The 22457-nt window shown below is 44.6% G+C and overlaps 9 protein-coding genes and 1 non-coding gene across 10 annotated transcripts; 5 read left to right on the top strand and 5 right to left on the bottom strand.

Moving 5' to 3' along the window:
* Positions 1 to 331: 331 nt before the first annotated feature.
* Positions 332 to 5427, bottom strand: LOC126556678 (titin). The gene is made up of 2 exons (XM_050212095.1): positions 801 to 5427; positions 332 to 576 (listed from the first exon to the last, which is right to left on the bottom strand). Exons 1-2 carry the CDS (start codon positions 5425 to 5427, stop codon positions 332 to 334), a joined length of 4872 nt encoding a protein of 1623 aa, XP_050068052.1.
* A 1497-nt stretch (positions 5428 to 6924) lies between these two features.
* LOC126558729 (diphthine methyl ester synthase) lies at positions 6925 to 7877 on the bottom strand. The gene is made up of 2 exons (XM_050214788.1): positions 7710 to 7877; positions 6925 to 7644 (listed from the first exon to the last, which is right to left on the bottom strand). The coding sequence occupies exons 1-2, from the start codon at positions 7842 to 7844 to the stop codon at positions 6925 to 6927; spliced, it is 855 nt and encodes a 284-aa protein (XP_050070745.1). The 5' UTR covers positions 7845 to 7877.
* Positions 7878 to 8339: 462 nt separating this feature from the next.
* Positions 8340 to 10087, top strand: LOC126557670 (probable tubulin polyglutamylase ttll-15). The gene is made up of 2 exons (XM_050213525.1): positions 8340 to 8434; positions 8492 to 10087. The coding sequence occupies exons 1-2, from the start codon at positions 8402 to 8404 to the stop codon at positions 10082 to 10084; spliced, it is 1626 nt and encodes a 541-aa protein (XP_050069482.1). The 5' UTR covers positions 8340 to 8401; the 3' UTR covers positions 10085 to 10087.
* A 584-nt stretch (positions 10088 to 10671) lies between these two features.
* On the top strand, positions 10672 to 11958 carry LOC126558240 (cleavage stimulation factor subunit 2-like). Its single transcript, XM_050214211.1, has 2 exons — positions 10672 to 10821; positions 10894 to 11958. Exons 1-2 carry the CDS (start codon positions 10685 to 10687, stop codon positions 11939 to 11941), a joined length of 1185 nt encoding a protein of 394 aa, XP_050070168.1. The 5' UTR covers positions 10672 to 10684; the 3' UTR covers positions 11942 to 11958.
* Positions 11959 to 12169: 211 nt separating this feature from the next.
* Positions 12170 to 12242, top strand: Trnar-ucg (transfer RNA arginine (anticodon UCG)). The gene has a single exon. It is a non-coding gene; the product is annotated as a tRNA-Arg (tRNA).
* Positions 12243 to 12455: 213 nt separating this feature from the next.
* LOC126559114 (dynein axonemal light chain 1) lies at positions 12456 to 13133 on the top strand. The gene is made up of 2 exons (XM_050215225.1): positions 12456 to 12613; positions 12688 to 13133. Exons 1-2 carry the CDS (start codon positions 12456 to 12458, stop codon positions 13130 to 13132), a joined length of 603 nt encoding a protein of 200 aa, XP_050071182.1. The 3' UTR covers position 13133.
* A 76-nt stretch (positions 13134 to 13209) lies between these two features.
* Positions 13210 to 14869, bottom strand: LOC126557908 (zinc finger protein ZPR1). Its single transcript, XM_050213819.1, has 2 exons — positions 14652 to 14869; positions 13210 to 14532 (listed from the first exon to the last, which is right to left on the bottom strand). Exons 1-2 carry the CDS (start codon positions 14760 to 14762, stop codon positions 13210 to 13212), a joined length of 1434 nt encoding a protein of 477 aa, XP_050069776.1. The 5' UTR covers positions 14763 to 14869.
* A 1110-nt stretch (positions 14870 to 15979) lies between these two features.
* On the bottom strand, positions 15980 to 17384 carry LOC126558628 (uncharacterized). Its single transcript, XM_050214672.1, has 3 exons — positions 17268 to 17384; positions 16304 to 16861; positions 15980 to 16229 (listed from the first exon to the last, which is right to left on the bottom strand). The coding sequence occupies exons 1-3, from the start codon at positions 17382 to 17384 to the stop codon at positions 15987 to 15989; spliced, it is 918 nt and encodes a 305-aa protein (XP_050070629.1). The 3' UTR covers positions 15980 to 15986.
* Positions 17385 to 18011: 627 nt separating this feature from the next.
* On the top strand, positions 18012 to 19937 carry LOC126557566 (protein RFT1 homolog). Its single transcript, XM_050213376.1, has 4 exons — positions 18012 to 18077; positions 18148 to 18356; positions 18424 to 18919; positions 18993 to 19937. Exons 1-4 carry the CDS (start codon positions 18018 to 18020, stop codon positions 19935 to 19937), a joined length of 1710 nt encoding a protein of 569 aa, XP_050069333.1. The 5' UTR covers positions 18012 to 18017.
* A 1096-nt stretch (positions 19938 to 21033) lies between these two features.
* On the bottom strand, positions 21034 to 22180 carry LOC126567276 (DCN1-like protein 1; the record flags this gene model as incomplete). The annotated part of the gene is made up of 2 exons (XM_050223508.1): positions 21034 to 21465; positions 21554 to 22180. Coding segments are annotated over 2 exons (1014 nt in total), but the record flags the coding sequence as incomplete, so codon positions are not given.
* Positions 22181 to 22457: the final 277 nt, after the last annotated feature.

Genomic DNA, 22457 nt, shown 5'->3' with positions numbered 1-22457 from the left:
CATGCACGATGTTTTACGGAAATGTGGGGGAAGCGTTACTATGTGTTGTGACGGAATCAATAAACTGTGCTCGCCTACGGAGAAGCTGGCGGAAACTCATAGTTTAGAACGAGAGAGAACAAGAACACAAAATAATTGTAATGTGCTGAACTTATCATTAGTCGCTCTAGCTGATTATATATTGTGTTTGCATTGTTATTTGAAAATTGTCCACAACCACATCCACTACACGCTAGAGCGCTGAGCTCTGGAAAATTGTCAACCTACTGCAACGACGCGGTACATATCGGGAAACCGTGTTTTTCATTACCAACTTCCTGAATGTCCTCTCTTACTTTCGCTTGCCATTGCTGTTCATCACACCCGCACTGCTGATCCGTTTACGCATATGTTTGGGAAGTACTCGAATGACGGACGAATCGATCTGTACCGGCATCGTGCGCTGCCGGGCAATCAGCAGCAAGCTCTGCACGTCCAGCGGTGCGAATGATGTTCGGCTGGTAGCGGTTCTGGGCACCAGTGGTTCGGTGCGCTGTTCCCGGCTGGGTACAGTCGATGCGGGACCACTTTTCGGTTCTGCAAGAAAGAGAAAGCGCACGGAAGAGGAAGAACAAACGTGGGAGAAAACCGGAAGGAATAGGGAAAAGCAGACAGAAAAAAACGCTCAGATATCACACGAAGATGGCACAGCCTGCGATAGAAGCAGTAGTAGTAGAGGTGATGGAAGTGCTGCTCTGCTAGTAGTTTCCCTCCAGTGCGAAGTTATCTAGGAACTTAGGATCTTCAAAACTCCTACTAACTTGATCGTGATGAACTTAGCGCATCCTTCTGTTCCCGTTCATCGCTCGAACTGCCGGCTGTATCGCGTTCCGCAGGCTTTTCATCCGATGAAGGACTTTCACCGGATCCACTGGCTGCCGGTGTTGGATCCTTCACAGCTACTGGACTACTTAACGATGGCTTCCGATCGGTGGACGCGTTGGTCGACTTGCCGGAGTCTTCGTCTGGGGTCGAGTTACGCTGCATTGCTACACCGCGTGTTAGTGTCATGCGTCGTGCAACCGTGTCGTACTCGTCAATGTTCAAGCTGTACATCGGCCGTTTACCAGTTGCGGTCAATCCAACTTTTCCCGGTGTCGTCACTGCCGTATCACTTTCCTCGCCTGCGTCACCCACCGCCGATGGGTCTGCCTCAGCACGTCTCTGGTCCAGCTTGATCTGGATCACGTTAGCCGCATACTCTTCACCACTTTCCGCCGACTGATCCTCGGTGAAGGTCCGCATCGTGCTGTGATAATCGCGCAACAATCGCTTCTTGTGCGTCCGGTACGATCGCTGAATCTTTGTGGCCGCTTCAGCCATCGCTTCGTCCTGTTTGTGTTGCTCCTCACGCTCGATAAACTCGTCCAGCGACTGATCGATGGCAGCATTACCGAACGACGCGTACGGTATGTTAGAGGAAGTGTTCTGCGAGTGCTTTCGCAGATAGCTACGTGGTCCGGCCTGCCTGGTGGTGGCCTGTGAAGCAATTGTTGACTCCGTGTCTGTCGAAGCAATCGTTTCCAGCGCAGTACGCACATTGTTCTCGCCGACAGACTCAACTGAGGATCTCGTTCCATCGGGACAATCGGAATCAGCCACCGACACGGATGAGGCAAGAATTTTGTTCTTTATATGCCCTATGTAATATCCATCGAATTGATCCTCTTCCTCGACATAACTAGGATCGTCTTGGCGGCTATCGACAAGATCGTCTTCCAACGGTGCATCGTACCGCTCTAGCCCGGACATTTCGGTCATGCATCTCCGCATGATGGGACGTTTGGGTGTGCTATCGGTCCCTAGCTCATCGTCGATCTTCTGCCCTGCTCCTCGGCTGTGCAGCTGGTCCTGGAACTGTTTCGAACGCATCGATACCATGACCATAGGATTGAACTCATCCTTCTGCTCGTCCGCTTCTAGTGAAGATCGTTCCTGATCGGCAAGCTGATCAACCCCATCACCTGGCATCATGGCCTTAGTTGGAGCTTCAGTGATGGGGGTTTCATCTAAAAAATCATCAGTAAATGATCGTTTAGTACGTTCTTCGATCGGTGCTGGTGGAGGCTCTTCCTTCACCACAACATCCTGATCATCGTCCTCGGTAGTATGTTCCTGAGGTTCAGTAGCGACCGTAGCTTTCTCCTCCATACCAACCACCCCATCATCGTTCGGCTCTTGGTTTTCAAGCTCACTTTTCTTCAGCGTATAAAACAAAGCCTCAGCCGAGTCCTTGCTCAGCTGACTAAGGTCGACTTTTTTTATTTTTTCCAACTCTTCAACCTGCTTCTCAGTGCTGTCGTCTTTTTCGAGGCGAACCGATTTTGAGGGTGATATTTCACGCCTCACGCATGGTTCTTCGACAACTGCTTCTAGGCTTTTTTCGCGCTCATTACGTGGTTGCTCATCGATTGATGCGGAAGGAAGTTCCGGTTCAGGAACAGAGGTGTCATCTTTCGCTTCAATCATTGCATCACTAGCTGGTTGATTTGTTGATGACGATTCGTCATTTGCGGGCTTGTCTGAACTACTATCAACGCTTACCTCAGAAGGCGAAATTCTTGCCGTATCATCATTCTGTTCTTCTGCTGATGCACTAGGCACTGTCGTACCGGCATCCTTTTCATCTACATTCGATGACTCTGTACCGACCACATTTTCTGCTACATGTTTGTCCTCTTCGGGCCTGGTATCGGAGGATCCGGCATTATTTTCAACACTTTCTTTATCATTAACATCGTCCTGAAGCAGTTTCTGCATTTCATCAATTACAACATTTTCGAATGTGGAACTCGCATCTGTTGCCAAACTTTCGGGTACAGCTGCTTTCGGACTCTTCTCATCCTCTGTAGCACCTTTAGCATCAACTTTTACTTCATCTGACTCTTGATTCTGAATTTTATACTCTTTAACAGAGCCATCACCTTGTTGATCATTTGCAGCAACTAGCTCTGCTGGTTCGGGGATCGTATTTACTTCATCTACGATAGTTCCGGCTGGAATGGTGAGAGCATTCTCTTCAGTAATTAAATCACCGCTCGTAACTACCGCATCTACTACTGAGCCGCTCGATTCTGCCTCAGCGTGAACTACATCTTCAAGAGATTGATCCTTTATTAGCAAAGCATTTTTATCTGTTTCAGTGTTTTGTTCATTTACCTCTTGATCGATGCTTTGTAAATTGAAGTTTTCATTCTTGCCCCCTTCGTTCAAATCATCTGTTTCTCCTTTGTTAGGTTCTGAAGTTTCTTTTTCTTCCACTGCATCTGCATCAACATCAGGAGCATCCGCTGGATCGGAGAAGGTTTCATCAGGTTTTGTATCGGGAGTTAATGGAACGGGTTCTTCCGCTATGGCTGCTGAAACGCTTTCATTAGGTTCAACTAATTTGACCAAATTTTCTTTGTTTGTCTCATCTTTTGTCGCATCTTCACTTGAAGGTTCAGGTATGATTGTATTCTCATTTGTTTCTGTTTGCTTTTGTGATTTATTTATGTTACCTTCAGCTACACTTTCTTTTGGATCTTCATCAACATTAACGTCTGCAGCATCACTTTCTTGTTTCGGAATTTCATCTTGCGCTTCTTTTGATCCTTCTTTCAGTTCAACAGCTGTTTCATCTGTTATTGCACCGGTGGACTCGGGTGGTACCGGCTCCTCTGAAGGTTTATCATTTTCAACTTGGTTATCATTATCAATGATTTGATCGGATTCATTTTGCGTAGTTACGAGAACATTGTTTTCATCTTTTACACTTTCTTCACTCATTTGAACCTCGTTCGGTTGATCAGACACATTTGCTTCTTCAGACTTTGCAAGTTCTTGTTCTTCAGGATCATCATTGGTCTCCACGTTTTCTGTGGCAACGGTCTCATTTGCGTCATTTCCCACTTCATCCTCTTCGAATCCTATTCGGGAAGAAATTATCGGTGATTCTTCCGGTTTTTCAGCAGATAAATTTTCTGTTTCATTAACAGTTTCCACCACATTATCCGTTGATTCAGTTAGCTTTTGTGCTTCGCAAAGATCATCTATTTTTTTCGATTCGTTAAGATTAGTAGCTTCGGAGGATTCGATCGGATTCTCTATCATTTCTCTCTCTCTATCCACTTTTGTGTCAGTGGTATCTTTTTCTTCACTCAAAGTATCTGGTTCCTCTTTTGGTTCATCTGAACTAACTTGCAAGATTTCATCATTTATAACTTCGCTTTCAAGAGTGGGTTCATCTGCACTATTTTTCATAGATTTTTCTTCCGCTTGTTCATTAACAGAGTCAACAATGATTTGTTCAGTTTCTTTAGCTGGTTCAGCTTCACTCTGATCCATCGCTTCGGGTTTATTAGTTACGTCCGCAACAGCATCAACGACACTTTCGGCAGGCATTTTTAGTGATGAAGAAGTTTTGCTATCGGCCTCCAGCAGCTGCTCCACCGATGCCTCCGTTTGAGATTGAGTTTCTTCACTCTCCTTCACCTCTTTCTCCACTTCTGGAAGCTGATGATCAGCTTCACCTATATCGTCATTAAGTTCCACTTTAGCCTGTGGGCCCTCTGGAATATCTTCTCCTTCATCCGCCACTGTGCCCGTATCTTCGGAAATTCGCTTTTCTAATAAATCATCAACATTTGCATGCATGAAACACGTTTCCATATCTTGCAAGCTCATCCTGGTGCCCGGCTCTGCATCAACATCCTCTACACGCGATTGCTCCGCAATTTCTGCAGTGCTCGGAGCCGTCCCTATATCATCCCTATTATCAACCAGCTCATCGCCCGTCTCTCTTCCACCTGTACCGTCCGAATCAAGAATCTGTTCATCATCCAAAATGCTCGAAACGGCCTGGTCTGCTTCCACCGATTGTGCACTAACTACCCGCACCGGGGACGGGACCGCCTCCGGTGGATTATAATGTACTTTCACAATCTCCTGCTCCACCACCGGTACCGGACCACTGTCTTCCGAAACGGATTTCAATTTTTGTGGCTCTCCTTCATCGCTAACCGACGGATTGCCCACTATCGTGGGAGGATTTTCCTTCTCCCGTGACGAAGGCTTACGCGCGCGACGTCGCTTACGACCCCGTATGTTAGAGTCACTTCCTCCACTACCACTTTCATCACCATCACCGCCGATACCATCACTAAGCGAAGGGTCCTTGGTTAAGCCTAACTTTTCACGCGTCTTCTCCTTATAGTCCGCGTATACCTGATACGCATTGAACGTTTGATAGCCCTGCTCGAGGTGGCCATCACGCTCACGGATTAAGTTTTCAAAGTACTCGGCCGCATGGACGTACAGATTTTCCGGATTTTCTTTTATGACACTCTTGGCCAACCCGCGCATCAGCTCGGGCAAACCTTCGGGAATTTTGGGCGCTGATATTGGCATCCTGATTCCTTGCACTAGCACCTTTTGCTAAGGGACACACAGTGGGACTACAACGTTCCTTTCCGCGCACTGAAGATGTTCTAACTGGCTCGCCAGCATTAACAGCTCAGCTAACTTCGCTACCCTGTGACCGTCCTCGGACCGATGGGGAACAAAACCGCGCCACCGAACCAATCGATAATCGGTGTGAATGCTATTATGGCAGTTGTGCTTCTTATTTTTGCTGAAAGCTGGGCTGTTTTATCGTTCGCAAGGTTACGACCTGCCGCCGCTTATGAAGCAGCCAGTACCCGTGCGAATGCTACAAAGGAACTATACGCAGGACAGGACCCGCGCCACGTTCTATAGCCGTGGTTTAAAGGGTACAATACGAGTTGCTACGACAACCGCGCCAGGACAAACAAAACGGTACCAAAGCTAATACTCCAGCGGCTTGGCCAAATGAATCCTTATGTGCGACCAGAAAAAAACAACACACAACAAAGAAAGAAAAACAACATCTAATTGAGAGGTCAACGCTCAAGACAATTTCCCTACACCAGCAGCAGTAACAATAACAGTCTTAAATTAATTTCATTTCAAGTTTAACCCCCTAGCGATGGTGAGCGAACGGCTTTTTTCATTCCCACTTCACAGCTATGCGGAAATTTTAGAATTAGAATTTATAATAAATTATTTTCTAGATACAATTTCAAAAGAATTTTCTGAATTTTTTCAAAACAAATTTTCAAATTTTTCCTTCTTTTTTTGTAAGTGGATTGAAATAGCATAGCAAATAGCATTGGCTAAAGATATTGACCTGGGCACGCTGCCAACCGTTGGCAACGTATCTAAACTAAAGCGGACAGGTAAAATAGATGCCGGCTGCTAGTCGATGGACCACCATCACCGGTCAATGATTTCAAAAAATCAAAAACACGTGGATGGTCATTTTTTCAAGTTCAAAATTTAAAATATTTCTTTCCAATTCCTCGCCTGTGTGGCTGTTCTACTTGCACAAAAAAAGTAAATTTTCTTACTGCACATTAACAAAACGTCAATCCGGAACCTTTTTTCTTTCCCAGTCGGTCTCTAGACGCGTGAAAAGTTCGGCGACGAAAAAAATTCAAGGACACCCTTACGCCAATTAAAAGCCGTTGAACTCTGTTGTGGATTCAAATTGTATGATTAATCCAGCACGCCACGCCTTAAAGGCACGTTCAGTTCTAAGACAAGGAACCAAACAAAACGCTATTACCCTTGAACTTTGACCGTCTCGATGTCCACATAGTTCGCGCGATGACTTCTCCATTGATGGTATCGTGCTGTGCGGTAAGGATAAAATCTCGCCGGCTCATGATTAACGCTACTTTGTAGTCAGACAGTGATTTACTGTGTTTTTTTTTTATGTTGTTTAGCTATTTACATAGACTTTTATTTTATATTTCAGAACAGTACCATGTACCCGCAGAACGGAAATTTGTCCAGGTTATTAAAAAAAAAAGTCTCAACGATGCTTTACAGCAACTGTTGGTCCAGTGCGGCAAACTTTTGTAGGAATTCTTTCTCCAATTCATGCAACTGACTGTTGGGAATGATGAGCGAGTGTAACGGTGGCCCAAGATCCATTTGTTGCATCTCTCGCAATGTACAAGCTACAATTTTCTGGCTTTCATGACCCACTCGAGCAAGTCCTACGACCAGGGAGTTCTCCTGGAGCTTGTGCTCGTCTGGTCCTACATCACCTGCCACTTCCTTCGATTTATTGGCGACAATCTCCAACAGCTGACTAGCCGCTTCACGCACCGACATAAACCGGGGAGGCATGTATTCGCGCTTCTTCTTCATCAGCGACTCCAGCGTAGGTTCCTTTACCTTGATGTCCAATAGACACAGCGTGTGCAGCCCATGCTTTAGATTAGCAACGATTTTGTCATAAAAGCTATCTGGCTTCCAACTATCATCCCAATACGGAATCGAAACCGTCTCACCAAAATGATACAACTGCAATCCACAGCAGCCCACGGCATTCATAATCGATGCATTGTGAACGATGGATGTTGCGATTCCTTGTTCCTTAGCCCTTAGCATCAGATCCGTGTGAGTCGTGGCTCCGAGCGGATCACCAACAACCAAAAATGCTATCGATTGACTGGTGGCTCCTTCCAAGATTTCATCCGCCCGCTGTTCGACCATTTCACGGTCAGCAAGAATGAGCTTTCGACCGTAGAATTCTTCCTGCAAGAAAAGGGGTTTATTGTGTGTTTTGTGGGGTAAATGAATGTTTATATCATTTTCCGTACCAATTTCTCCTGGCCACAGCTTAAAATCGATGTGTACGATTCCAGATAAACGCGTTCGCATTGTTTGATTATGTTCAACCCTTTCACAGTGATGTCTTCTGGATCACCCAGGCCTAATCCGATGATGTAAAACATTTTACAATAAAACGCGCCGTGGGAAAATTGAAATCGTTTGTACGATTTTGCCGGCAATCGATTTTACGCTAAACAAACACACATGTTCTCAGTGACAGCTTCAAAACGTAAACAAATCTTTTCCTGTCATTGGGCGCCTTTCGAGAAATGCATAACAGGGATTTTAAAAGCATTCGTTCGTAGGTAAGATTACCATAAAATAGAACTTTAACATAAATTAGAAATATATTTACGAAATTATAAACAAATGTGTAATGGAGTAATTGACTGGATTGATTGATTACATATTTTGGTTTCTTTATACGGATCTGTTCCTATTGTATTTTTATCAAAAAGTTGATTGCGAAACCCTGGTTGGATTTGACTACGAAGTTGGATATGGGTTTTATGCAAGCGACGAACCTGAAACTCAACCTGGATCGATCAGTAGAAATGTACAACTCATTGCTATAGGTAGCCAAATCAAACAAATACATCCGGGAGCGTATCTCTCTAGAGTCTCTTCCGTGTTTTGCTGTCTCAAATTTACGTATTGGTATGTGCATGGAATATCAATTATGACCGAGAAAAGAAAAGAGGTCACGAAAAAGGTAAAGCTGTAGGTAGCCAACTAGAGTGCTTGAAAGTTAAAAAACAATTCTTTTCAGGCGGACGATCATCGATCCAACACTGAGGATGGCATCAAAACGCGCCCTTCCAAACCAATCAAACGTATCGATGAAGATCGGGGAAGCTTTTTCGATTTACGTACAACGACGGGACAGATTCTGTTCATCACCGTGACCGTCACCGCTGTGACTTTGGTGCAATGTCTTCCGAAAGATGCGTTGAAAGCGTTGCTGAACCTTCAAGCACCGTCTGCACAATGTCCGCAGCCCGAAGTACAGTTTGTAGAACGACAGATCGTTTCCCACGAGACACGCCCAAAGTATTGGGTGTTTGGAAGAAACCCTGCCGGCGGTCACCTGTTGCATGTGCACAATGTACTGCAACGGCTCGGTGTGGATCAAACCAGCAACGACACAACTGACTGGGATCTACTTTGGGCACATGATTATCCATTCCGCAAGGTAAATCTGCAGCGTATGAAACGCCACCAGCTAGTAAACCATTTTCCAGGTTCTGGTTACATTACAAACAAAGTGGATCTTTCCATCACGAAGCTGGAGTATATTCCTGCCGCATTCAAGCTACCAGCCGAATCGACCCGATTCCGAGAGTACGCTGCAGCAAATCCGGATAAAAAGTTTGTTCAGAAAAACAATCAACATCGGCACATACAGATTAAGGGCATCGATGAAATCGATTTCAGTAGTAACGATACGTTCATTCAGGAGTTTATCGACGATCCGCTGCTAGTAGATGGGTACAAATTTGACATCGGAGTGTACACGGTGATAACGTCGATCGATCCGCTGCGTGTGTACGTATACAAGGGAGATATACTGTTCCGATACTGTCCCGTGCCCTACTACCCGTTCAATGCATCCGACGTGGACAAGTACATCGTGGGAGATGATTATTTGCCAACGTGGGAAGTGCCATCCTTGAAGCAATACTACACAAAGTACGGCTTTGGAATGAAAGATTCCTTTGATGGCTACGTAAGAAGTATGGGGCGTGATCCCAGCACAATCTGGGTGCAGGTGGAAGATGCTATACGGCTATTAATCCTGAAGAAAGAGTCCTTACTAGTGGGTCTACTATCGCGTTACGCGCACAAGCGAAACTTTTTCGAAATGATGCGCTTCGATCTGGTGGTGGATAATAAGCTAAAGGTGTACCTAATGGAAGCGAACATGAGTCCAAATCTTTCCTCGGCTCACTTCAAACCGAACCGGTTGCTATACGAGCAGGTGATCTACAACCTGTTCCAGCTGGTCGGTGTTGGATCGAGCATTCGGCGTGATTCGTTTCACAAACAGCCACCAGACACGGAAGCAATGCTGACATCGCTCAAAAACCTTGCAACCGCTGCGAACCAATGCTCGGAACTACCCTGTACGGAATCTTGCGCTCCAGTTGAATGTCAACTGTGTAGTACGTGTCTGGAGGAAAACGATCTGGATGATCTGCAACGTGCGTACCGTGAGCACATGAATCGTGGTGATATGAAACGGATTTTTCCCGTGCCAAAAAATGATCAAGCGCGGGTCATTTACGAGCTCCTATCGGCAAAGAATCAGTTTATGTCGAAATGGTTCGAGGAAAAGTGTAAAACCGACCAATCTTACTGCTAGATTTGATTAACTATAGTATTATGGTGCTGATTGGCGTAGACGTGTTTCATTCTTCATCAAAGACAAATGTTAAGAACTTTTTTATTTATACTTTCTACTTCAATTTTAAAAGTAGCGAAACGCTTCATCTTGCATCATCTTCTACTTGTAGGAAACTGTTTTATTGCTCATCGTTACAACGATTTTTATAGCTAAGATTTCAGAATGAATAAAAATTTTGAATAAAAGAATGAATAAAACCCTAATCATACAATATCAGTTTCTTTATTGTTTGTGCGAATGGCAGATGTGGAGGCAGAGCATTAACATTCTCCCACTCCCATTTTGGATACTTTTATTAGTATTAAAATTAGTTGTAACACGTTGTAATGTGTTGTTAGCGATTTCATCTCTACGAAATACACAGTTGGTTTGAAAAAAAAAGAACACAAACACCGGCCTTCTGGAATGCTAATGTCAAAATGAAGTGAACGTCAAACTTTTTTGTTGTGGCTTGACCTGGTCCAACGTCATTTCACTCAAAATAATCCCTCTTTTTCGTGTGTTTGGTTCTGGGGTGGAAAAGATTAAAAACGAGATTTTATTCAATATCCCCACAAAATGGGCGATCGCAATCATGATCCGGGTATTATGGACAAATCGATGCGTTCCGTATTCGTAGGCAATATCCCGTACGATGCGACCGAGGAAGCACTGAAGGAAATCTTCTGTGAGGTGGGACTGGTGCTGTCGATGAAGTAAGTAGATGCCGAACGTTGCCGTTGTAACATTGGGATGTGTTTTTGCTAATATCCACCATGCATTTGTAGGTTGGTGTACGATCGCGAATCTGGTAAACCGAAAGGTTATGGATTTTGCGAATACAAGGATAAAGAGACAGCACTGAGTGCGATGCGCAACTTGAACGGGTACGTGTTTGGTGGACGCCCGCTTCGCGTAGACAATGCTTGCACGGAAAAGTCTCGTATGGAAATGGCAGCACTGCTGCATACTAACCGTGCCGAAAGCCCGTACGGTGAGCACTGCTCGCCACAACACGCGCCCGAAGTTATCACGAAGCATGTTAGCAGCATGCCACCGGAACGCTTGCACGAGCTAATGCTGCAGATGAAACAGTTGGTGCAAACAAACCTATTTGAGGCACGGCATCTGCTCATGCAGAATCCTCAACTAGCGTACGCACTGCTGCAGGTGCAGGTGCTCTCGAAAGCGATTGATCCCGCAGCGGCCTATTCGTTCCTGTACAAATCACAATCGACGCCTAATTTTAACGACCAATTCCAACCAAATCAACCCCAAGGTGGTGGGATGCAGGCTAATTCGGCACAATTCATGCCAATACCCTTCGGTGCCAATGGAAATGCCGATAACTTTCGTCCGAACGTGGATCCTCGACTTGGGCGTCAAGCTACTTCAGGAGCTAACGATTACGATCACCGGAATCGTTTTGCTGCCGGGGCACCGGCGGCCCAAAGACCAACGCCTTTACCGCAACAAAACGCAACACCATTCCCAACCGATCCGAGGCAGCGGCCCGTCGATCCGCGGATGGGCAAGGATCCACGTTTGATGAATGCTGCTGCAGGTGTTCATTTCGCAGCCAATGCAAATCAAGCCCAGCCAAGTGTTGGAGGAAGACCGATGGTTCCACCGCCCAGTGCGGCATCGTTATCGGCCGCATCTTCCGGGCTTAATTTAGATCCGCTCCCTAGCGATGCAACCGATCAGGAGAAGGCTGCACTTATCATGCAGGTGTTGCAGCTGTCCGACGAACAGATTAACCTACTGCCTCCGGAGCAGCGCAACAGTATCCTGGTGTTAAAGGAGCAAATAGTGCGAAGTACGCAAATAAGATGAATAGTAATTGAAATACACATTATAACGTTTGTTCAAAATCATACAAAATAAAAAGAAAGCTCTGGAATTCTTATGTATAATTATTACATTTTTAAAAAGCTTTGTTTTAAAATTCTAAACAAGCATTCATGCCGCATCTAATCGAGGAAATGGAAATTGTCGATTGAGTCGTGTAGAGGAAATGTGGACTATGTATTTATGACGTAAAATTTGCCCTCTCTCCGATTGGGCCGTGTGGCCTAATGGAGAAGGCGTCGGACTTCGAATCCGAAGATTGCAGGTTCGAGTCCTGTCACGGTCGCTCGAGCCAAAAAAAAGTAGGGGAAGAGTATTTTTTTATCAACCCAAGTTTTTTATCTGCTGCACGTGCTACAACATACTGTCATCTCTTTCTCACCATGGTAACGGACCAAGGACTGGTGTTGTTATTATTCATATCTATGTGTAGCACTGCATTCGTTCTGTTTTTAAGGTTTTACGTTTCCTCGTAAAGGAGTCATTTTTGTAAAACAGCATGGCAATAGCTAAAGCAACTACCATTAAAGAGGCACTAAAACGCTTGGAAGATCGGACAAAAACTAACTCCTGCGACGAGAAAGAAATCGATCTCTGCTTCCAGTGGCCGCCGATCGAAAAAATGGATACCACCTTCTCAACGCTGACCGCATGCCAGTGCGTAGATGAGTTGATATTACTTTCTGTTCTTCAAGCACCAATTAAACCTGCTTCTTTTCGCTTTTGGACAGAAAACTATCGCTATCGACTAATATGATCGATAAAATTTACGGACTAAGTGGTATGAAGAATCTGAGAGTGCTCTCGCTGGGACGCAACTACATCAAGGCCATTTCGGGACTGGAAGGTGTGAGTGATACGCTGGAAGAGCTCTGGATTAGTTACAATCTGATCGAAAAGCTTAAAGGCATAAGCGTGCTTAAAAGGCTGAAAGTTCTCTACATGAGCAACAATCTGGTGAAGGATTGGGTCGAATTTAACCGGCTGGCGGATTTGCCCATGCTGGAAGATTTGCTCTTTGCCGGCAATCCGTTAGTGGAATCGATGGAGGAAAGTATCTGGCGAGCGGAGGCCAGTAAAAGGTTGCTTCCGTTGAAAAAGCTGGACGGTGAAACGGTTATCCGCGAGGATGCCGATACGCAGAACCAGCCGGGAGCTGGACAAGCGGAAAAGTAATAAACAAACGGTTGAATCTCCGAAACCAGGACAGTGTTCGAACGTTGTTTATTCGGAAAATAAATGCTCATATGTGCTTAACTTTCATCTACTTCTGCCTTCTCGTTGATCTTCTCTTCTCCATAATTTTCCGTCTTCATATCGTTCAAACCTAATTCCTCGTTCTGCTCGTACGATCGATGATAGCGTATTATCCGCAGGGCCGTATCGGGTGTACCGTCGTCGTTCAGTGACTGTACGTAACTATTGCCCGTCGGATCATCCATCACGATGGTCAGCTGCTTTTGACCAGCTATTGCAACATCCAGCTGGCCGAAGAATTTGTCCATTCGTTCCTTTGTTTCCGCATCGTTCGAATCCATAAACATCCCCGTACTTTCCACCAACTGTTCGCGCATCGCCGTCAGCAAACCTTCGATCGTGGTAAAACGTCCTCCGAGAGCACCGGCTCCTACCTCACAATCCAGCTCACGGATGTGTAAACTGCAGCATTCCGATTTCAGTACGTCCCTGGAAAAATCGATCCTACCCCGTACCGTGACCTCGATTTTCACACCCTGTTCTTCGATACCACCGCCCGGCTTCACTTCGTTCGTACGTAAACCACAATTGTCACAAACGGTGGCCATAATCACTACCTCCTTAAAATGGGGTATCGTGGTAATCTTCATGTTGGTGTCACAGGCAGCGGCACACTCGGGACAATTGGTCTGAAACTTTAGTACCTCGCCCTGTAACTCCTCCAGCGTCCATGCTCCTGCTCGGATTGGTTTAAGCAAACTGTCCACTTCCTCCGGTACGGTTTCAAGCTGCACCGATTCCTCCACCACACTCTTCGGTTCGTCCGAACCGACCTCTTCGTGAGTGAAAATTCCCAACAGATGGTTTTGATCTTTCGTACGCTGAAAGTACGATATCGTGGTAGCTGGATCTTTATGTGGCGCGTTTGGATTCTCCACAAAGCTGTTGCCCGAAATGTCTTTTATCGTCAGCGTGAAGGGTCGTTCCAGGTCCTTCAATGCTTGCAAGCTCGCAATGAACGCATCGATCTGTTCCGCCGCTTCAGGGTGCTGTATCTGGCGTACCGGCTGATCCTGATCCAAGCCGCGTATCACACGATCAATGATGCCTTCCACTGTGGTCACTTCACCCTTCTGTGATTGGGCCGGAATCTCGAAATCGAGCTCCTCTATCCGTATGCTGGAAAAATCGGACTTTACCACGCGACGGTTTAGATCACGTGCAGTCACAATCTCGGTACGAATTTCAACACCCTTCGGTGCGATCTCACCGCCCGGTTGTATTTCATTGTTTTCGAATCCACAGTGGTCACAGGAAAACGACATAATAACCACCTCCTTGTAGAAAGGGATTTGCGTCAGCAGCAATCGTGTGATGCCCTAAAATAACAAATGGAAAGCATTAAAACACATTTAACATTGAAACAGCATAAAGAACCCTAGCGGAGAACCTTCTTAACCCAACTTTCGTGCTTGTACGTGTTTATGGTAAAACTTACATTCTCCTGGCAGTTCATGCACATGGACTCAACTTCCGTGACACTCAGTTCAGGCTCTTCTTCGACGTTTAGCTTGGGAAAAATGCCGCTCGGCTCTGCTATAGTTTCCATGTTTGGTTTTGTGTAATTTTCTTTTACAAATATTCAACCGAGAGCCCCACTTTCTCGAAAAATCGACTCGTTTCGATGCACACAATTACGTTTGGAACAGAAAAATACAAACAAACGCAATGACAGCAAATCACTCACGTTTGCTCTAGTCCAAACAACAAGATTTATACAACTATGGATGGGCTGTGCAGTTCAATAGGCCTATTCAATGCTGCCAGTCGGTTTTATGCTAAATATTGAAAAGGCCGTTGGTGAGCCATACAACTAGAAAAAATCGAAAAAAGCTAAAAAAACACTACTTGCCAACAGAAAACTCTTATCGTCGTTTTAAAAAATGGCAAAAATCAGTTAAAAAAATGCAAATTTATTTCACATTCATTTCCACTGCAAACCCTTCCCACTTTGGTACTATTTTATTCTATTAGTTCCGCAACTAAATAACGTACGTTTTAAATGTTTTCACCCAGCGAACTACGATGCACGAGTAATATAAGTAATGATTCTTTGCTTATTGAATAGATTGAATGATATTGTAGACGATTAGAAATCCTGTATAATGAACAATGGACATTGCTTAATGCCAAAGGAAAAACCCCCAAGAAAAAACTCAATTCTAAGCTAGGAGTGACTCGAAAAGCCATGTCCAAATGGACACACACTTCTACTCTGTGTTGTTCAGTGACACATGGCAGATCTGGTCAAACGACGACACACAACAGACCAATTCCAGCATTTTCCATCCAAAGGAGAAAAGTTCTTAAACAAGGGAAAGTGAAATGCGGCTGAAAGATGACAAAAATAGAAAATGGTGTAATAGAAAATAACACCAAACATTTAAATCGACTCATATAAAATTACAAGAAAGCTAAAACTATAACCCAAACAAGAACACGAACGTTACCTAGTTGCGGATCTAAAAGTATGTTCTATTGAATCCTTTGGCTCCCGTAGATATATGATAAATTAATATAAAACCACAAGCACTTTTTCTTAGCGAAGCAACCTATCTCTGTGTTGCATTCGCCGAAGTGACGACGACGACTGCCATCGTAACATCCTTGCGCTCTTTGATATAACTAGTTCGAGTAGCAGTAGCAGTAGTAGTAGTAGTAAATTGATAATCTTTAGGCAAGCATTTACCCAAAACGGCTTGACTAAGCTCGTATTCCCATGGCACAGTGGTGCACTTGGCTTTTCCCACGAAATATCGTTCGACGGGGAAAGCTAGACAAATTTGACCAGCTGAACAGTACCATCGCTGAATCCAACGTACACCTGCGTTTTGTCGGCTCCGATAGCGATGGAATTGATGCAGGCCGTACCACTAGTGCCAAGTGTTATTTCACCATTCAGTTTCGGTTCCTTTGCATCTAGCTCTGACCACAGTTTGATGGTTCCACCATAGCCTGCTGTGTAAAGGTACTCATCCTTAGCGACCATTGCGTTGATGATCATGTTATGTGCATTCTGAAATGAAATTCACATTTTTTTTATTAAACACTTTTATCTTTCTTAAGCACCATTGTTTTTACTTAACTTACCTCTTTGGTCCAAATAACAGGATACTGCTCCTTTTTACTATTTCTAATCATAACAATACCCAACCCATCACGCGTCAGTATAGCGACATTGTTGTAAACACCCTCGTCGGTGCAACCGCCACAAAGCAGCACCGGGCATCTTCCGGGGATCGACGCTTTTGTCATGAAGCGACCCGATGCCGACCCTTCGATGATTTCCGTCACAGTCAGATCATTATCCCGAATCGAATAGATTATGTTGTTTTGAATGGCCATCGAGCGTACTTGCTCGACTACGTTAAACTTATACTTAATGCGCTGATCGATCCACATCGTTATGATGCCCTTATCATCGCCACTGTACAGATTATCCTTCAGGTCGACAAACAAACATTCGATCTCATCGTTACATTTTAGCAGCTCCTTGCATTCATCGCTAGCAACCGGGTTCGTAAGGCATTTGATCGTTCCATCGGAACTACTGGTGTAAAGCTGTCCTTTCGAGTCGACTGCCATGGCATAAATGTAGCCCTCGTGGGGCGTAAGCTCCTTCTCCAATCGTAGATCTTTAGTCCATACCTGCAATATTTGGATAAACATGTAATTAATTGGCAACTTTCCCAAAATCCTTCCGAACGGTTTAAACTTAATCGTTGGTTAGAAAAGATTTAGGGATGAATGAGTGTCATGTGTGAGGCTCTACAAAGGATCTACCGGTGTCGATAATATCTGTTCGGTAGATAAGCGTTATCATTAACTCCCCTCCGTCAGCAGTCACACTAATTTGCACCATCATTTTGCATAGCGTTAGCACCCAATTTCTGAGATGAGGACGATCGGAGATGCAAGACCGACAGAAACGGGGAGAACTAATTTTAGACCATCACACTCATCATCTTCGAGAATAATCTTCTTTCCTCTAGAAGCCAGCCCGAAAACGAAAACAAACCATTTATGGTAAACGCATATTAGGAGCATCATTTACCTTCACTTTTCCATCTCCTCCAGCGCTGAAGACTCGATCATGGTGGAATACAACGGCCGTCGTATCACTGCTGTGTTTATCACCATCTCCTGACACGTTCTTCACTGTTGCTGGCATTTTTACTTGTACAGCTTCAGTACAGCACCGATTCCCCGGGGTAGTGTGTAAATAGGAGAAAAATTCGAATCTTCTACCTTGATCAAATACTCCACGTAGCGTCGAAGGTAACACGGCCGATAATGAAACGGCTGGTGAAGCTGTGATAATTATATCAACAATCGCAACGTTATCTGCACACTGGCAACAGCAGTCGCCGCGACTTGGAAGTTTTGCAGATGGAGAGACACTGCAGCAGCAGCAGCTCGAGCGCGACACAACACAAATAAACCAGAAAAAATGTTTTGAACGAACTCACCTGTCAACGAGACTGTCAAATCGTTCCAACGTCACAACAATTGACCATAGCACAAATCAGCTGTCCCAGTCCCAGCTCGGTAAACATAAATAAAGTGAGCCGCGCGCGCGGTGGCAAGCAGTTTTTCCTTTTCCCAAGGCCGCAGGCCCGTTTTGGTTCCAAGGCAAAAGGATGCAATAGTAGACGCGCTGTTACGGAACATAGTGAGAAAAATTATCCTTCCCCGTTTTCGAAGATAAGTTCAGTGTTGAACGTTGCATGTGTTTTGTGTGTGTATTTTTTCTTGTTGTTAACGTGTCAGGTAGCTGTACACATAGATAAACATTAAAATCGCAATGGGTCGAAATGTTTTAGTTAGCAGCTTGCAGAATGCATCCTTTAGCATCATCTTCCAGGTGAGGCATTTAAAACCCTTCTGTTATTACCCAATTTTACTGATTCTGATTATTCCTTTCCGTGCTTTAGATCATATGCCGGTGTATAACATTCGCAATCAATGCATTCATCGTGCGGAATGTAGGCCGCGAGGTACTGGGAATCACGAATGTACGTTTGCTGCTGCTCGAGAGTACCCTACTGTTCCTTTCGAAGGAGGCGATCATCCGGTCGGCCCTTAGTTCGCGCCATAACAAACAGTGCAGCTGGGCGCAACTTGTTAACCAGCTGTGGATAACGTAAATTATACTCATTTACTGACTCGTTTGTTTCCTGACCTGTAACTTTACCTTCCTACCTTTGTAGTGTTCCCGTATGCTTTACGCTTGCCATCCCTTGCCTATACATATGGCTCAACTGGCTTTCACCGGTCGATGCTATCTACAGCGAACAGTATCGGTTTGGGTCCTTCGCGATAGCCTTTGCTTGCATCATCGAAATGACGGCCGAAGCACCAATCTTTGTGGGACAAGTGTTTTGCTTTGTGAAGCTTAAAGTCATTCTCGACACCGGGCACATCTTTATACGATCATTCATTTTCATCCTAATCGTGCTGCTGAACAAAGACGTTACGATATACGCATTTGGAATTGCACAAATTACGAGCGCGTGCACGATTATCGTTGGAAATTATGCATTCTACCACTTCTACATACCGCGGTTGTTACAATACCGCAAGGAACTGAAAAAAGTAGACGATAAGTATGTACTTCGAGAGCGCTATGGTCAGCATTATGAAAATATGGACGATTTCCCGTTTGTTTCCATCAAACAAATGCTACCGGGAGTGTTACCAAATTCGGTAAGTTAATTTATTTTTACATGAGTAAAAAGTTCCTTCTTATTTATTTCATTTTTTTTTTCATTTGCTACAGAACTCCATATTCAATTCCGACCTGCAAACACTCGTACTAAGCTTTGCAAAGCAGGGCATCCTGAAGCAAGTTTTAACCGAGGGTGAAAAGTATGTGATGTCCGTTAGCCCGGTGCTGACGTTTAGTGAACAGGCAACATATGATGTTGTGAACAATATGGGAAGCCTAGCTGCACGCTTCATCTTCCGTCCCATCGAAGACAGCAGCTACTTCTACTTTACCCAAACGATTGCACGCGATACGGCACTGGCGGAGCAAAAGCGTGAAATGGTACAGGAGGCATCGTACGTGCTTGCGTATGTTATGAAAACTGTGACCTCTATCGGGTTGCTTGCGTTTGTCTTTGCACAAAGTTACTCTGGAACCGTATTGCTTTTGTACGGTGGGGCCGATTTTGTCGAAGGAGGTCTTCCTGAGCAATTGCTTCGATGGCACAGTCTGGCAATCGTTCTGCTTGCTCCGAACGGTATCACCGAGGGGTATATGTTTGCGACGAACACATCCAAACAGATCGACACTTACAACTACTACATGGCATTCTTTTCCGTTACGTTTCTGCTGCTTTCGTACCAACTGACGAACTGGTTCGGTCCGGTTGGGTTTATATTGGCAAATTGTTGCAACATGAGCTTCCGCATTAGTTACAGCGTGTTTTACATTAACAAACATTTCCGGTCGGTTGGTATGGTACCGTTGCGGAAATCCCTACCCGGACCGATGTACTTAAGCGTATTGATTATTTGTGGCATTGTATGCAAAATATCCGAAGCGTACTTTTGCGAACGATCGATACTGTGCCATCTGTTAATTGGAGCCGTTTGCACTGGATTGTCTGTCGGTACGTGGAGCTTTGAAAATAGGGAGTTATTGCGCACGGGATTGGCACGGTATCGTACGCGGAAGCAAAGTCTGACACCGACCGCTGAAACAACGACCGGCAATTGAAATCTCTTCCATTTTTGTTAAAAATTCAAACCTGTACCAAAGACAGTGTAGATGGTTAGCTCATCATCTACGATGACAAAGCTGTAATATCATGATTTATTCTAATGGCCCGTGTTTTTACTAATGCCATGGCCGCATCGAGGAGGGCATATGAATGAAGGTAACCCAACGAACTTAACGCTTAATGCTCTATTGTGCACAACGAACAAGACCGTGTACCGTGCATTCAAACGGTACAATTAAATTAAACGCCGAATCTTAAATTAAATAAGCAATAAAACGCTACCGGTAGAAACTGCCGATTGTTTCGGATTCTATAGGATGAGAAAGAAAACGGGTGAAGATACATTTGTAATTTAATTATTGGTGTAATCAATAGTTCTTTTTCTTTTTAAATCAATATTATGCAGGATCTTGCTGCTAGGCAAAATTTTGAAATTATCCTAAAATTTTCTCCTGCTTCACTGTGTATGTTCTACGTTTAATGTTTCACCACGTGTTACTATACCTTCACTGGCCACATATTTTTATGGCGCTATAGCAAACCTATGGAAAGCGTAAAATTAGAGAAAAAAAAAAAGCTAAACATATTTTGTGTTCCATTTTTCAAACGAATTCATGAACAAAATAGCAGAAGAAAACACACTAATGCACATACATATCCCGGGCGCCCATTTCAACATGCGCCTTTTTGAAAAACGTACGCAGATAGATAAGCAATATCTCATCTGATAGACCAATCCGATACGCCGTACTGCCAACTCATGAATGGATTTTCTGAGAGTACAAAAGGAGCATTTTGGATATAAAAAAATGCACAAGCAGTTGAAAAGTGTCCAGCTCTCTGACGGATCAGAAACCGAGCGAGATGATTCATATGCGTTGAAACGGTAGGAACCAGCCAACTGTACAAACCGGGAAAAAGAACGTCGACTTCTTACGCTTGCGCTTTCCACCAAGTAACTTGTACATAAATAAGTCCGCAAAACAATCGAAAAACTGATGCTTATGTCCCCCTAGTCCCAAAGGGGAATTCCATCGACAAACAGAAAAGTGAGAGAAATAGAGAGTGTGTGAGAGAGTGGGACTGTGACTGACTGCTCTCCGTACTGTCGGCTAACTGACCTGATATCTAGTGAATCTAGTAAAACATGTTTGCCGCACTACCGGCAGCTGTACCGTAGGGGCTCGATCGGCTGCCACCGTACGGGTTGGTCGTCGTCGTCGTTGTTGTGGAGGATGCGTTGCCTGCGCCCGGAACGGTCACGTTGCTCATTATTGCCGCCGAGGTGGATGGGACATGTTGCATCGAGAGCGAGCTGCATCCAACACCAGACCCACTGGTCGTGGAAGTAATAACTGACGGATGCGTTACCTTGTTCTGTTTGAGGCACCACTCGACAAAGTCGTCGATTAGCACCGGCCATGCACCTTCTGCGTCATAGTTGGACATGCTGTCGTCAATGTAAGTAGCAAAATCGAGCAACAGATTCCACGTATCTTTTGGAATTGACCGCTTATGGTTTTCCTATCGCAAAGGGTTATTAAAAAAGAAAGAGACTTATCGGTCGAGGAAGAAGAAACAGATCAGCGTTCGAACGGGAATCAATACTTACCACTAGAAACTTGCACCACAGATCTAGAAATTTAAACCGATCCTTAAGTACAATGTTCCAGTACGCGATGGCCATTTCCAGATCGAGCCCCTTCTGACCTGGATCCTTTGCATAGTTGAAGGTAAACTGGTAGAAATCTTTAAACCGTCCCGGATCCTTCAGCTCCTGCTCGAGGCGTGGCAACTTTTCCTTTAACTTCTCTATGCTATCCACACCGAGATCGTAGAACCCGTTGATAAACTCGTGCCGTGCGAACTCACACTGTGCTTCCGCCTTGAAACGCCAGGCTATGATTAACACCAGCTTCGACTCCGGATTTAGGTGCAGATCTTCCAGAAACCGTTCCACACCATCCGAGTTGATTTTGTTCGGATCGGATGGATCGCGGTAGACGTTAAACAACTGTTCAACTTTCTTCCTGTCCAGTTCGCGATAGTACAGATCGGGATTTTGGAAGTAGGTATCGCAGGACAAATCAAGCTTCCATTCATTGTCCTGCAGGCAGCGGATGGCCGTCTGCTCGCCCGTGTGTGTGAGGGAAATGAATTTGTTTACCTTTACCTTCTGATTGAGCTTTAGTTTGTTCTGGAAAGGAAAATCGGGAAATGTGGTTGCAGTTGCGGTAAATTAACAAAAAAAGAAGGAAAAATTGAGTTTCTGAGAAGATGGGAAACTACGAACTGTGTGTGGAAAAAAACACAACAGTTTCCTGTTGACCTAGACTGCACCGTTGTACCTAAAAATGCACAATGTACAAACTTACCATAGTTTATTTTATTGCAGCAGATCAAAGGCTAACGTGCACGCGTGGATAGATAGGTTTTTAGTAAAATTTAAACTATGGTTCGTACTTTTTTTAATATTTTCTTCCAAGAGAACGTAATGTAAACATTAAGCCAAATTG

The sequence above is a fragment of the Anopheles maculipalpis genome, chromosome 2RL (genome assembly GCF_943734695.1).
Source record: "Anopheles maculipalpis chromosome 2RL, idAnoMacuDA_375_x, whole genome shotgun sequence".
NCBI classification, from domain to species: Eukaryota; Metazoa; Arthropoda; class Insecta; order Diptera; family Culicidae; genus Anopheles; species Anopheles maculipalpis.
Note: the sequence above shows the minus strand (reverse complement) of the source record. Positions and strands in the feature narration are given on the sequence as shown.

What these genes read in the sequence shown, in the direction of transcription:
- LOC126556678 (XM_050212095.1), bottom strand. Translation starts at nt 5,427, where the DNA reads ATGCCAATATCAGCGCCCAAAATTCCCGAAGGTTTGCCCGAGCTGATG. An exon ending in GCTAAGTTCATCACGATCAA is followed by an intron (nt 577 to 800) that starts GTTAGTAGGAGT and finishes TCTTTCTTGCAG; the next exon opens with AACCGAAAAGTGGTCCCGCA.
- LOC126558628 (XM_050214672.1), bottom strand. Translation starts at nt 17,384, where the DNA reads ATGCCAGCAACAGTGAAGAACGTGTCAGGAGATGGTGATAAACACAGC. An exon ending in GAGGAGATGGAAAAGTGAAG is followed by an intron (nt 16,862 to 17,267) that starts GTAAATGATGCT and finishes CAAATATTGCAG; the next exon opens with GTATGGACTAAAGATCTACG. An exon ending in CTGTTATTTGGACCAAAGAG is followed by an intron (nt 16,230 to 16,303) that starts GTAAGTTAAGTA and finishes ATTTCATTTCAG; the next exon opens with AATGCACATAACATGATCAT.
- LOC126557566 (XM_050213376.1), top strand. Translation starts at nt 18,018, where the DNA reads ATGGGTCGAAATGTTTTAGTTAGCAGCTTGCAGAATGCATCCTTTAGC. An exon ending in CCTTTAGCATCATCTTCCAG is followed by an intron (nt 18,078 to 18,147) that starts GTGAGGCATTTA and finishes TCCGTGCTTTAG; the next exon opens with ATCATATGCCGGTGTATAAC. An exon ending in CGGGAGTGTTACCAAATTCG is followed by an intron (nt 18,920 to 18,992) that starts GTAAGTTAATTT and finishes CATTTGCTACAG; the next exon opens with AACTCCATATTCAATTCCGA.
- LOC126559114 (XM_050215225.1), top strand. Translation starts at nt 12,456, where the DNA reads ATGGCAATAGCTAAAGCAACTACCATTAAAGAGGCACTAAAACGCTTG. An exon ending in TCAACGCTGACCGCATGCCA is followed by an intron (nt 12,614 to 12,687) that starts GTGCGTAGATGA and finishes GCTTTTGGACAG; the next exon opens with AAAACTATCGCTATCGACTA.
- LOC126558729 (XM_050214788.1), bottom strand. Translation starts at nt 7,844, where the DNA reads ATGTTTTACATCATCGGATTAGGCCTGGGTGATCCAGAAGACATCACT. An exon ending in GCTGTGGCCAGGAGAAATTG is followed by an intron (nt 7,645 to 7,709) that starts GTACGGAAAATG and finishes CTTTTCTTGCAG; the next exon opens with GAAGAATTCTACGGTCGAAA.
- LOC126557908 (XM_050213819.1), bottom strand. Translation starts at nt 14,762, where the DNA reads ATGGAAACTATAGCAGAGCCGAGCGGCATTTTTCCCAAGCTAAACGTC. An exon ending in GCATGAACTGCCAGGAGAAT is followed by an intron (nt 14,533 to 14,651) that starts GTAAGTTTTACC and finishes TTGTTATTTTAG; the next exon opens with GGCATCACACGATTGCTGCT.
- LOC126558240 (XM_050214211.1), top strand. Translation starts at nt 10,685, where the DNA reads ATGGGCGATCGCAATCATGATCCGGGTATTATGGACAAATCGATGCGT. An exon ending in GGACTGGTGCTGTCGATGAA is followed by an intron (nt 10,822 to 10,893) that starts GTAAGTAGATGC and finishes ATGCATTTGTAG; the next exon opens with GTTGGTGTACGATCGCGAAT.
- LOC126557670 (XM_050213525.1), top strand. Translation starts at nt 8,402, where the DNA reads ATGACCGAGAAAAGAAAAGAGGTCACGAAAAAG. An exon ending in GAAAAGAGGTCACGAAAAAG is followed by an intron (nt 8,435 to 8,491) that starts GTAAAGCTGTAG and finishes AATTCTTTTCAG; the next exon opens with GCGGACGATCATCGATCCAA.